Consider the following 14,065-nt stretch of genomic DNA (forward strand, 5'->3'; position numbering starts at 1 on the left):
GTATCGAGAGGGTGGCGGGGTGGTGAGGTTAGGGGGATCGATAACGGGGGGGGGGGGGTGGGGGTAGTGTATTGGTAAATTACTATGGTTTTTATAAAAAATGATATTGTATGTAAATTTATATGATTTTTGCTTTTGGACCCCATGAAAGAACAGGACCATTTTGAAAATGGTTCTGAAATGGGCTATTCAACCGTTTGTCTATACTTTACACATTTTACTTACTTTATTATCGTTTGAAATGTGTTTTATATGTATGTTTTTTAAACTTATATGTATATATGGATTTCGGAAATAAAAACAAACAAACAAACAAACAATTATTATTGTTGAGAAATGTTGTTTCCCTGCCGTCAAATGGCAGAGCGTTTCGTACACATTAACAGTTTTGTGTTATTAATTGGGAGGGTCGATTAACCTGTGAAAATGGTGATTTCTCTAACCACCGTACCGGCGTACTCTTTATTATTCTCTTCAATCATTTGTGTTTCTTTTTAATCATAATTGTAAAGAGGCATCGTGGGCTAGCGGATAATTATGTCACCGGACTGTGAACCACATGGTTCGCAGTTCGAGTCCCGTCGCGCTAAAGTACCTTGGCAAGACAATAATCTACATTTGCCACACTCCACCCCGGTGAGATAAATGGATGCCTGGTAGGATTGCATCCCTTGAAATGCATCAAAATGGCAGTCATGCTGAAGCCGGGCTAATAATATTATTGTGGAGCGCCAGGAGTGTCAAGTCTGACAGACATGAACGCTATTATTATTAATATTACTATTGTTATTTCATCGTGCAGGATTTTCAAGTTTCCACAGAACGTCAAGAAGTCCCAGTACCGTAACGAAATAGCACGAGCCTTCCAGCTTTGGAGTAACGTCACACCGCTGACGTTTCGGGAAGTGAACCGGCGAGCTTCGGCAGACATCGATATTCGGTTTGTTTCGGGTTTTCATCAAGATGATTACCCGTTTTATGGAGCGATGGGCGTGGTGGGTCATCCCATGGTCGAGGAGATGTACGAACATGTCGTCAGGATCGACGTAGACGCAGATGAACAGTTTACATTTGACCGCGCAGACGGTAAGTAAAAGCGCGAAAAAAGAAGAGACGAGAGGGTGGAAGTCGATACGAAATATGACAACGGGCAGAATCACTTTGCAAACAACTGTGATATCTTCTTTGCCAGTTCATCGTATTAATTATCATTATTTACTTTCAATTGTCTCGTATCTATATGTATCATATATTTGGCCGACTAATTGTCATTCAATATACCAAGTAAGTGAAGAGCCAGTGAATTTTAACAATCCCTCGAAATTTGATTCAAGTTTCAGAATATGATAAAGGAAATACTATACCAGTACGTATTTGATAGACAGACACAAGTCGCATTAATATATTTATTTGATCACGGCAAAACTCACTAGTCTGAACGGCTGTCCATGCTGTGTCCGTGGAAAACATACTGTCAACAAAGTATTTACTAATAGTTTAATACCTCGATTTCATGTATGAAAGAAAGCTTTAATGAAATCATGATAAGAGTTGGAAAGGGAAATTATCACATCGATGATACAAAAAGTAATAAATCTGGTCGGGACAGGATTTATCACAATCAAATAACGTTATGCATTATCATAATTTCACGGCCATTCTGTAAGCGATGCGATACTACGGTATACGCTGATACAATGCCATAATGCTCAACCAATTATGATGGGAGCCATCTGGTATTAGGTGGAATCTAATCACGATTTAATTCACTCGAATGGTGACTCCTGGAGAGCTAATCAACTATCCAAGGGCAACAAGAAAAATCTACGTTGACGAGTTAAGTCGTGGTAATGATTGACGAAATGTGAAATAGATGTGATGACGGACAGAGCTTTAATGTACTTCTTTGACATCACTATCGAACGTCATCGAACTCACCTTGAAACTGATTATTGTACTGCGAAACTGTCTCCCCACTCTTCTGTCTCCCTTCTCCACCCCCTCTCCCCCTCTCTCTCTCTCTCTTTATCTATCTCTCTCTCTCTCCCTCTATTTATCGATCTATCTCTATATCTATGTCTTCATCTCTCCCTGCTCCCCCTCTGTCCCCCTCTCTTTCCCTACTCTCATATATTCTGTCCCCCTTCTACAAATTGCATTTCACCTTTTGTCCTCTTTCTGCCCTCCCTTCCTCTCTCTTATTGCTTTAACAAAATATTTCAGCTTTAAAAATATATTTTTAATGTCCTCATTATAATGATTCTTTTTAAACTCACTTTTTATGCCTCTTCCTTTGTCTTCCAGGTATCAATCTCCTCCAAGTGATGTTGCATCAGATTGGCCACGCCCTGGGGTTAGGGCACTCTTCCGATCATATCTCCATCATGTCTCCATGCGTCAAACCATATATTCCCAACTTTACGCTTACAGAGACAGATGTCACTGGTATTCAATCAATATACGGTAAATAACACAATGTGCAATACTTTACTAACTGGCAGATCCAGGGGATCGCACGGTGGGCACATCGGGGGTGGATCCAGGGCGGCAGGGGAGGGGGCCCAATTCATGAGAAAATATTTAGCGGCAAAATAGCCGGCCGATAATTCGCTTAGTGGGGGAGGGGGGAGCACTAATTTTTTGTTTGCCCTCGAAAATTTGTAAAATCGCACCCCCTCCCCCCTCCCCGGCCCCCCTGGATCCGCCAATGGGGCACATAGCCCATTTCAAAGCCCAATCTTGCATACCTTAATTCCCCACTGCACTACTTGTAGCTTGCTTCCTCTATATATAAAACAATGCCTAAGCGGTGCCCGTTGGTCCCCTATGATCCTCTCTTTCTTATGTTAATTGAGAGCTGACTTGATGAGATAACCACCTGTCAGTGACCACGATGGGTGGTCTAATTCCTCCTGGCTAAACTAGTGCAGACAGGCTTTAAAGTCCACAAAAAACAAAAAAATTATGCAATAAAGAAAATTGTTACATCTACAATAATATTATATTCTGGTAACATAATCATCCTTCAACCAAATACAATGATAATGGGTAAATAAAGAGTTGGAACAAATCATGAAATACGTTATACAGTATAGATATATCATGTCACATTATGACGGTAACATTTACCAATACATTTACCGACATGTGATAATATATATATATACATAAACTATATGATAATTCTAATGTCCTTAAACCCTTTCAACCTTTCCCTTGATGTCTGTGTCACTCTCTTCAAGTTTGTTATTAATATAATTTCTTTGATCTCTTAGGTTTACCGAATTCACCGACAGACCCTATTTCTCCAGCCGGTATGAGGCTACCTAGTCCGATCGTCCAGCATAGTGAACCCAGGTACCTCTGTGAGGAAAGACCTCTTGATGCAGTCGCTATTTTGGCAGGAGAAATCTATGCTTTCAAGGTTGGTCTACCCTTCCCAGTGATCAATGCCCCCCCCCCCCCCTCCAACCAATCTGGAAATGACTAAAATTAATAAGTTAAAGTGAAAGTAATGACAGTAAATATTACAAATTCAACTGTATGGATTATTTATTTAAAAAATAGTATTAGATTATGACTCACTCAACCCCAAAAAGTAGGCCTACTCATTTATTAATTACTGAAAATGTGCAATATCAAGAATTTCTTAATTGCTCACAGAGCTTGGCTAAAGCAGAGTGATAATAATATTCAATGTATGGTACCCTCTGTATTCAGCAATTATCTACATGTATATAATATCATTGCATTTATTATTATATAAGTATATCAAGTAGGCCTAAAGGATTATTTTGTTAGTATGGACTCTAAAGATGCTTAATTGTATTTTAGATATGTATCTAAAAATGGCTTTAAAATGGTGAAACATGCTATGAAAGATGTTAGCAAAGACAGTCTTAATGGAATGTCTGATTCAGCATTTCAAATTTGCTGAAATTGAAGGAACGATTGTTTGACATCTGTTATCTAATGAATCACTTATTTCACCTCAACTAAATATAAAATCTAACATTTTAGTACACAATTCCATATTTCTCACTCTCGATACAGGGTAATAGATACTGGCAGTTTTCATCTCCTAATGATCTGTTATCACCTATCAGTGGTAGCCTGATATCAGACCGATGGCCTGGTCTACCGGCTGGGATAGCTGCTGTATATCAGAGGAACACTGATAATAAAGCTGTCTTTATTAGAGGTACATAATCATATTTCAAATGGAATGTTTTTTTCTTTTTTTAATGTTCCATGATTGCAATTTTGTTTTAAACTGTGAGGCATACTTCATGTAAACTCTCCCTCTTTATTGTAGATGTGAGGTGAAAGAGTAATTTAAATTATGTTTCGACCAAGTGGCAATGTTATAATTTAGGCATACTTTCAAAATTAATTAAAGTCATTTAAAAAGTGCCCGCTGAAAGAGGCTCAAGGGTGTTTTTTGCTCACTCTACTCTTCAATGAGAACCCTTATTTTAATATTACAGTGCACCTCTTTGGGGAAACTGTGTTATTCATTTAGGTCGAGCAAGTCACATTGTGAGATAACGATTGGCACGACACTCGTCATTTCCTCTTTCTTTTCTTTCTCTATTTTCAATTCCTCTTTTGACCAGTTTATGGATCAAATAGATGTTTTTTTTTAATGGCGTATTTACAACACAATCTCTTTATCTTTATTTTGTTTGATAGACTTAGTCTTAGTCTTTGATAGACTTAGTACGTCTATCACTTTCTTTTGTTATTGGTCAGTCTGTTTATTTAGATGTCACTATTCAAATCTATTCATCTGACTTTGAAAATATACAAGCCTGCATGTCAATTTCTCCTGCTCAATTATGTTTCTTTCCAGCTGGTCGGATGTGGATCTATGACATCCACCCCAAAACAGTAAGTGATTCCACAGCACCCTACACCCAGGTCCATCTCCGAGAACTTGGTCTACCTAGGACCATAGACATGGCCCTGTCCTGTCCCTCCTGGCCCCAGTCTACATACTTCCTCAAGAAAGGCAAGGTATGGCACTACAGCGACCTCACCGGGTCTATCTTGGAAGGTCCACTGCAGATCCAGAACCTGTGGAATGGTCTACCGACAAGACGCATGGATGCCGCTTTCACTTACAATGGTGAGAAGCATATCTTAAAATCATATTTGAATATTCAGAAATATTTTTCAATATCATTTGAAATAGTATTTGCAATGATCTGTACTATCCTCATGATAGTATCAGTGAGTGACATTGTACCCAGTGTTTCAAATTTAAAGAAAGAAATAATGAAAATGTGGCTAAAGTTGACTGATAAATTATTATAGTTTTAGCTAAATAGGACTATGATGATATTTCATAAATGGTACTTAAGAAATACAAATATCAGTATGATTTGGCTTGACTCTTGGCTAGTATTATATGGGTTATTTCTTCATATTTGTTCATCTCTGTTCTTCTGAGTTTTCATCTAATGATAAAGTTGATAATTGTGATAAAATAATAAAAGATAACTTTGTTCAATATGACTCCCATTCCACAAGACCAAAGCTAAGGGTAATTAATTTTTTTTTTAAATCAAAGTTTTCTATTTCTAATACATACATAATGGGGCTGATGAGCCTTTGACGAGCAAAATGAAACATGCCTGTTCAGATATTCAAAGCACTAAATGAAACTGGTCTTAAACAGTGGGAGACAGTGTCCTTATTATCAGCTTCCAGTAGTTCATGGAATAGCTGACAGTTGTTTGAGGTATTGTCTTTTGGCCATCCTCTACGTAGAAACAACAGACTAATATTACTTGTTTTTAATATTTTGTTTTATACAGGTAATTCATATTTCATCCTGGACGATCAGTACTGGAAAGTGGATCACATGACTAACAGAGTGTCCCCTGGGTACCCCAAGAACTTTCATACAGACTTTCTGGGTTGCTGAATGGACCAATTATAAATATTCTTCCTATAAACATCAAACTTTCAACCAATCAGGGGTAACTTCAATACAGTTCAACAGCCAGCAACAGAACTACTTAGGCCAGTTTTTCAAGTTTAAATCTTACATCATTACACCATGACCTCACTGAGCAGAACTGTTATTAGTCACTGGCAACCTGAAGGGATGTCAGTCACTAGTGGAGGCGTATATAGACTAGCTTGAACTGAACTGACTATAATCACATATACATCACTAAAAGTATTCCTTGCATCAAAATTTACCGCTTATCACTGGCAACCTGAAAGAAGTTTAGCAGCCAAAAATAGAAAAGAATCTTTAAAGTAGACATGCACTGACCGATCATACATCCCTATTCATAGAGATAAGATCTGTCCACCAATCACACACTGGCAACCTGAATGAAGTTATAATATAGTATTAATGACTGCTTTGAGAGAAATAGTTGTTTTATTACGCTCAAGGGAAGGTTAGAATTGTGCTATTCCCCGAGGCTTGCCGAGGGGAATAGCCCAATTGTAACCTTCCCGAGAGCGTATGAAAACAACTATTTCTCGAATATTAAAGCAGTCATTAATACTTTTATATGCCGAAAAAAAATAGACTAAAAAATAAAAAATAAAAAATACTTTTTTTTTTGGTCGAAGATGAGATTCGAACTCTTGCGTATACAAAAGGTGATACTTCTAAAGTCAGCGCCTCAGACCTCTCGGCCATCGCGCGTTGTTAACATGTATGGCAGTTTTGTACAATATATACATTAAAATGGATTGAAACCGGCTTCGCGTGTGATGAATGCTTCGCAAAAGCTCCATATACGGACTCTTCTTTTACTTTTGCAATGCATATTGGCACGAACTTAGATCAAGATCTATCGGCAGATGTTGTTTTTTGTTTTTGGAAGTTTATTTTCGTCTTCATGTCAACAATGCAAGATAAAATTGTCGGTAAGATCGATCGAGATTCAATTGTATTGAAATTACCGACCATCCTTCGCACACATACGGCATCCTCCATCGCTCAAACCATTTTTTAACATGTAAACCTATGGGGTAACCATGGAGGCTGACCAACTTTTTTTAATAACCATGGTTATTAAAAATATTGAAATGTTTTATGCATGGTTACCGAGAATTTTACAGGAACAGTTGAAGTTTATGAATGCAATTCGACCAATCAGATGGCTGGATTTCTTAAGTGAGGTATATAAAGCCAATTTAGAACATCTTATTTAGACTATGAACTGACCAATAACACAACCCAATTCCTGGACATTGAAACTTTTCTCCAACTACTGGCAACCTGAGAGAATTTCTAACAGCCAATCATAAAGCAGGATATGTAACATGCACATGTACTTTAAGTAGCCTTGTTTATCTTTTATATTCACAATTACATTACACAATTTTGATTACCAATATGGTTATATGTCTTACATGTTTATGGGGCACAATAAGTGGATTCAAACTGTCAAAATTAAAATGTAATCATAAATCACAGCTGGGTCAATGGGGGTTTAAGGGATTCGGGGAAACCGGCAAGAAGTGGGCATTTAGAATACTTTGGATTATATAATGTGATTTAAAGTTGTATTAGGAGAACTCTCTGTAACGATGAGACAATATCATAATGTATATCTTATGTTGCTATCACTGTATTCAAATATATTGCCATTAAATGTGCTTTGTGGTCATAATCATGTATTCATTGATGGTATTCAACTATTTTCTTCTTCAAAAGCAAGAACAAGATATATTAAAGTATTGTTATAAACGTGGTAGACTTTCTAATGGATGATTGTGTATGAATTAATCTAGGAATTATATAGAAGGGTGCAAACTACTGGGTTATGTCAGTTTAAAAGGAATGTATAACTATTTATTGTTCACAATTTTAAAGTATATCCACTCTTTCCTTTGAACAACTATTTCCAAAATATAATATTGGGGATATCTTATGTACTATTACAGTTACTTTGGTGAATGGAAAGGGATAATGTATATATTAATGTCAACTTGGATTTAATATAACTGGTGGCACTCATTCCAACTGTATTCATAAATAATACGATTTGGCAGGTTTTTCTGTCCCGATTATAGAATTGAAAAGCAAGTATGGTGTTCCTGCTTTGCAAAAGTACTATGTGTAACGGGGTATGATTTGTAAAATAAATGCATTTTCTGTGTTTTCTATGTGTGCTTGTAAAAATGATAGTGTACTAGTTCTGTAAAATGTTTCCATTAATAACTTGTACATATTCATATAGATATCTATATCTGAAAATATATATGAATGTATTCAGCATTAAAAATGAGTATATTAAAAAACCTGAAATGAAGTACTTGTCTTGAAGTCTATTTCAAAAACAGGTGATGTCACCATCATTGTTGCTGTGTGTAATTTGCACAGAGGAAGATGAGATATAAATGTACTCTCATGTCACAGTTAAACATCATCACAAACTTTTGAAAAATCAACCTAGGTTATTTCAATAACGCTGTCCATTACCAGTTAAAATGTGCTCATACATGTTACAATGATGTATTGCATAATCTCATTAAAGACCATATCTGATGAAAATACAACTTTATATAAATAGAAAAATGAATCAACGAATAATACAAATATGAAGGAATAAAAGATATTTATTTTCCCTTTCAGTATTGTACAAAAGCAACTTTAAACCTTATTTTCTGCACCCCTCCAAATTACGGGTCAACACGGTCAAATTTGCTTCAGTCAAGGTGACGACATAATAGCCGAGGTGATGAGCCTGGCTTGTTTAATGCAGTCATTACGAATATGTGTACTCAAAATAAGATGATGTCATCAAGTCGATGGCTAGTTTTTTGGTCAACAACTTTCAATTTTTCAAAGCTTTAGATTTAGAACTTTCAGTGAGGCGTTACTCCTCTGACAGACACTAAAATAGCATATAGTTGATTTTATTGTAATCTATGGCTTATAAGCTTCCTGTTCATATATAATTCATCTATTTATTTTTTTCCTTCCGACGTGCTCTTTTATCCAAACACTATTCCTTTAGGATACACAGTATTGTATTGATATTACCCTTGAGCTCATTTCTTGAAGGTCTTTGCAATCATGTTAGTAATGGTCACTCTCTCCCTCTCTATACATTCCCCCCTTTTACTCTCCTCTCCAAGCAACAAAATTACTAGTCCATTTAAAACTTTCTCTCGGTTTCTTTAAAAAACAGCTTTGGAAACGCCCCCCTCTCAAAAAATTATATTTGGACCTGATAGATATAACGCACGTGGCGCAGTCCCATAAACATCTTTCTGTGTACAGTGCTTGTATCTTTACCAAGACTGGGCCAAATTTCTTATCATTTTGATGATTCCATAACCTTGCAGTACACACCAATATTTATATGCTAGATGATCAACCTTTTCGGATCGATTCCACAACGTTTCTTTCCATTAGCTAATAAAAATGTGTTTCAGAACTATTCCAAACAATATTGAAATGAGCATTGTTAATGTTAAACAATAACATTAATTCATCGACTTTGAAAGCTACATAGTGAATACCTCCTAAATAAAACCCAATAATGAAAGCACAACATCTGTTTTGATTACAATATAATCATTTTTTATTGAACAATTTTTTTTTTTTTGCCATTTTCATTAGAAGTCAATACCACATGTTCACATCAATGGAATTAGCTTTGTTTATCAATAATCACATTGAATGAATTATCAACAATTAGTTCTGCAGCTTGCCATCTGAACGTCTGAGAAAACACAATCAGTTTTGGCACCGACTGAATTGACAAAAGTAAGATCTTGCTCTATCAAGAGATTATTGCTTACTACATTTACAACAGGGCTACACTGACAAAACTGAAACAATTCTCTATTGTTTCATATATTTGCCACTCCAACAGAGGGAACAAAACATAATTTCATTATCATTGTTCTTACTTGGATGTATTTCTCAAAAATACACATGGATTTTTTCCAAAATATACATAAAACATACAAATAAATTTGGAAATGTACACTTTCTGTAAATTTTCTCACCCTAGAATTTGTGCATCAAAGTAAATATTCCTCATTTTTCACTTCTCATACTGTGTACATGTTTGGAAGATTCTGAATAACACACAGATATTGGTGAATTAATTGGCGTTCATATCTAATAACAACGTACGTAAAAAGAGGTCCAAAATAATGATGATACTTTGTTTAATCAGCAAATCAGATGTCCATTTTATTGAACGGGGGAAAAATGGAAATAGGGATAACAAACAAGGGAAATGCTCTCGGCGGTCTCGCCTGCATAACGCAATTCAATATGATAAACCAGAACGTCAATGACGTAGCGCTCATCCGCATCTCGCAACAACAAATATCGTAAATTTTATGTGGTACACTTTTGAACTGGTCAAAAAATAAAAATTTGATGCCCTGGAAGGGACATAATTTCATTTCATTTGCATAAAGTACCATAAATAATCAATGAACCAAAATCTCACAATTCTGTGTACAAGTTTAGTGTTCCAAATTTAGCTCTACCAGATAAGGCAAACCAAATCAAAATCGGTCAAGAAATGAGGGAAAAGAAGCAATTTTTGTTATTTTTGGAATAAATTTGCATAAATTACCATAATTAATTAATGGAGAACAATTTCAAAATTCTGTGTAGAATTTTAGTGTACCAAAGTTAGCTCTACGATATAAAGCAAACCAAATCAAAATCGGTCGAGAAATGAAGAAGAAGCCTTTTTGTGATTTCGAATAAATTTGCATAAATTAGCATAGATAATGAATTTCACGATTCTGTGTAGAAATTTTAAATCCCCCTCCTAGCCCTATCATATGAAACGATCAGAATCAAAATCAGTTGAAAAATAACGAAGAAGAAGCATTTTGAAAATCTTGATGTTGATGCCACAACAAAGTCTAAGTTTGTTGACCATAAATGACCTTTGACCTAAACTTAGTGACCTGAAATTCTACTCACATGATTGGGGAGACTTGATAACCCTATAGTCCAAGTTTCATTGACTAAGAACTTATACTTTAAAAATCATATCAAAAATTCAAAAACTTAACCTTAGGTTAAGTTTTTGATGTTGACGCAGTCGCCGCCGTCGCCGTCACCGGAAAAGCGGCGCCTATGTCTCGCTTTTTGCTACGCAGGCGAGACAAAAATTGACAATATTTGTCGAGCATCTTTTTGTGCATAACAATCAGGTACCCGGTATTAGATATTCTCATTCTTTACAAAAACACAATTACATTGCAGGGAGCTTTGTGCCCATTACATAATGGCAGCACACAAAAAGATCTGTTATTTAAGACAGGAAATATGAACATTCCTTACTGAATATATGCTATACGGAACTCAGGCATGTTACATATGGCAGAGCTGGACAGAACTTGACAGAAGAATCTTTGCTGTACCATCCATCAAGGACGCAGATCGGATCACCCCACCATCTAAGACTTTATCATGTTGTCTACACATTTCTCATTCACATAAATTATAATCTTTGAAGAGTTTTCTAGCAATCTTTCTCTTTATATTATCTCACATTCTTTTTTCTTTCCCTTCTTCTCTCTCCTTGCTCTTGCCTCTTTTTCTTTTTCCCCTTATTTTATCATTCGATTCCCCCCTCCCCCTCTCCCGTAGCTACGCCACTGATTGAATGCTAGTAACTGGGTAATTTAGTTCCTCTGAATGTGATTTGATTGCCTCCCCCCTCCCCCGTAGCTACGCCACTGATTGAATGCTTGTAACTGGGTAATTTAGTTCCTCTGAATGTGATTTGATTGCCTCCCCCCTCCCCCGTAGCTACGCCACTGATTGAATGCTAGTAACTGGGTAATTTAGTTCCTCTGGATGTGATTTGATTGCCTCCCCCCTCCCCCGTAGCTACGCCACTGATTGAATGCTAGTAACTGGGTAATTTAGTTCCTCTGGATGTGATTTGATTGCCTCCCCCCTCCCCCGTAGCTACGCCACTGATTGAATGCTTGTAACTGGGTAATTTAGTTCCTCTGAATGTGATTTGATTGCCTCCCCCCTCCCCCGTAGCTACGCCACTGATTGAATGCTTGTAACTGGGTAATTTAGTTCCTCTGAATGTGATTTGATTGCCTCCCCCCTCCCCCGTAGCTACGCCACTGATTGAATGCTAGTAACTGGGTAATTTAGTTCCTCTGGATGTGATTTGATTGCCTCCCCCCTCCCCCGTAGCTACGCCACTGATTGAATGCTTGTAACGGGGTAATTTAGTTCCTCTGAATGTGATTTGATTGCCGCCCCCCCCCCCCTCCCCCTCTCCCGTAGCTATGCCACTGAATGAATGCTTGTAACTGGGGAATTTAGTTCCTCTGGATGTGATTTGATTGCTCCCCCCCCCCCCCCCCCCCTTCTCCTGTAGCTACGCCACTGAATGAATGCTTGTAACTGGGTAATTTAGTTCCTCTGGATGTGATTTGATTGCTCCCCCCCCCTCCCCTTCTCCCGTAGCTACGCCACTGAATGAATGCTTGTAACTGGGTAATTTAGTTCCTCTGGATGTGATTTGATTGCTCCCCCCCCCCCTCCCCCTCTCCCATAGCTACGCCACTGAATGAATGCTTGTAACTGGGTAATTTAGTTCCTCTGGATGTGATTTGATTGCCCCCCCCCCTCCCCTTCTCCCGTAGCTACGCCACTGAATGAATGCTTGTAATTGGGTAATTTAGTTCCTCTGGATGTGATTTGATTGCCCCCCCCCCCCTCCCCCTCTCCCGTAGCTATGCCACTGAATGAATGCTTGTAACTGGGTAATTTAGTTCCTCTGGATGTGATTTGATTGCCCCCCCCCCCTCCCCTTCTCCCGTAGCTACGCCACTGAATGAATGCTTGTAACTGGGTAATTTAGTTCCTCTGGATGTGATTTGATTGCCCCCCCCCTCCCCCTCTCCCGTAGCTATGCCACTGAATGAATGCTTGTAACTGGGTAATTTAGTTCCTCTGGATGTGATTTGATTGCCCCCCCCCCTCCCCCTCTCCCGTAGCTATGCCACTGAATGAATGCTTGTAACTGGGTAATTTAGTTCCTCTGGATGTGATTTGATTGCCCCCCCCCCCCTCCCCCTCTCCCGTAGCTATGCCACTGAATGAATGCTTGTAACTGGGTAATTTAGTTCCTCTGGATGTGATTTGATTGCCCCCCCCCCCCTCCCCCTCTCCCGTAGCTATGCCACTGAATGAATGCTTGTAACTGGGTAATTTAGTTCCTCTGGATGTGATTTGATTAATAATAATAATAGCTAGTTCTTATATAGCGCTTTTCAGGACCGGAGGCCCTCTCAAAGCGCTTTACAGATGTATATATTATTACCCCGGTCATAGGATTCAGGCTTACCCGCACACAATGTATGCACATTCTCCACTCCCTGGGGAGCATTCCAGCCAGGCGTCTTTTTACAAGCGCACACTTGCTAATCTAACCACATTAGCTTTCGCATCCTACCGGGTACCCATTTAACACCTGGGTGGAGAGTGGCAAATGTAGATCAATGTCTTGCCAAAGGACATTAGTGCCGCGGTGGGACTTGAACCGCGAACCTTGTGATCCACAGTCCGGTGACATATCCACTCATCCCCCCCCCCCTCCCCTTCTCCCGTAGCTACGCCACTGAATGAATGCTTGTAACTGGGTAATTTAGTTCCTCTGGATGTGATTTGATTGCCCCCCCCCCTCCCCTTCTCCCGTAGCTATGCCACTGAATGAATGCTTGTAACTGGGTAATTTAGTTCCTCTGGATGTGATTTGATTATAGCTCACATTTACCTGTCAACTTGTCTACTGATATGCAGACTCTTTCATGCTATCTTCTTACCAAATTGTTTATGATAGAAATAGATCATTATCAAAATGTATACAAATGTATGCATGTATACCTAGTGACCAGCTATTACATTATATATCAATAATCAATAATGCAAATTGCATACATTAGTTGTTTCTAGATTGGACAAACATCATGACCTGCCATATATAACAACACATATAATTAATGTATGAAATCAGCATTCTGGCAATTGAAATACAATTGTTTGTAACAGATGAATTAAATAATTTGTAACCAGGCA

The 14,065-nt window shown here is 38.0% G+C and overlaps 1 protein-coding gene across 2 annotated transcripts in view; it reads left to right on the forward strand.

Annotated features, from left to right (window-relative positions):
* Positions 1 to 6,354, forward strand: part of LOC585777 (72 kDa type IV collagenase) — a 37,979-nt gene extending 31,625 nt beyond the window's left edge. For both annotated transcript variants that reach the window (XM_785589.5, XM_030992322.1), the window contains exons 3-8: positions 803 to 1,086; positions 2,305 to 2,463; positions 3,276 to 3,424; positions 4,054 to 4,201; positions 4,853 to 5,128; positions 5,820 to 6,354. In XM_785589.5, coding sequence (XP_790682.2) covers positions 803 to 1,086; positions 2,305 to 2,463; positions 3,276 to 3,424; positions 4,054 to 4,201; positions 4,853 to 5,128; positions 5,820 to 5,929 — 1,126 coding nt within the window. In that variant the 3' untranslated portion in view covers positions 5,930 to 6,354. The remainder of the gene's footprint in view (positions 1 to 802; positions 1,087 to 2,304; positions 2,464 to 3,275; positions 3,425 to 4,053; positions 4,202 to 4,852; positions 5,129 to 5,819) is intronic.
* The last annotated feature ends 7,711 nt before the right edge of the window (positions 6,355 to 14,065 follow it).

Source organism: Strongylocentrotus purpuratus, unplaced genomic scaffold (genome assembly GCF_000002235.5).
Source record: "Strongylocentrotus purpuratus isolate Spur 01 unplaced genomic scaffold, Spur_5.0 spur5_scaffold_2, whole genome shotgun sequence".
In the NCBI taxonomy this organism is placed as follows: Eukaryota; Metazoa; Echinodermata; class Echinoidea; order Camarodonta; family Strongylocentrotidae; genus Strongylocentrotus; species Strongylocentrotus purpuratus.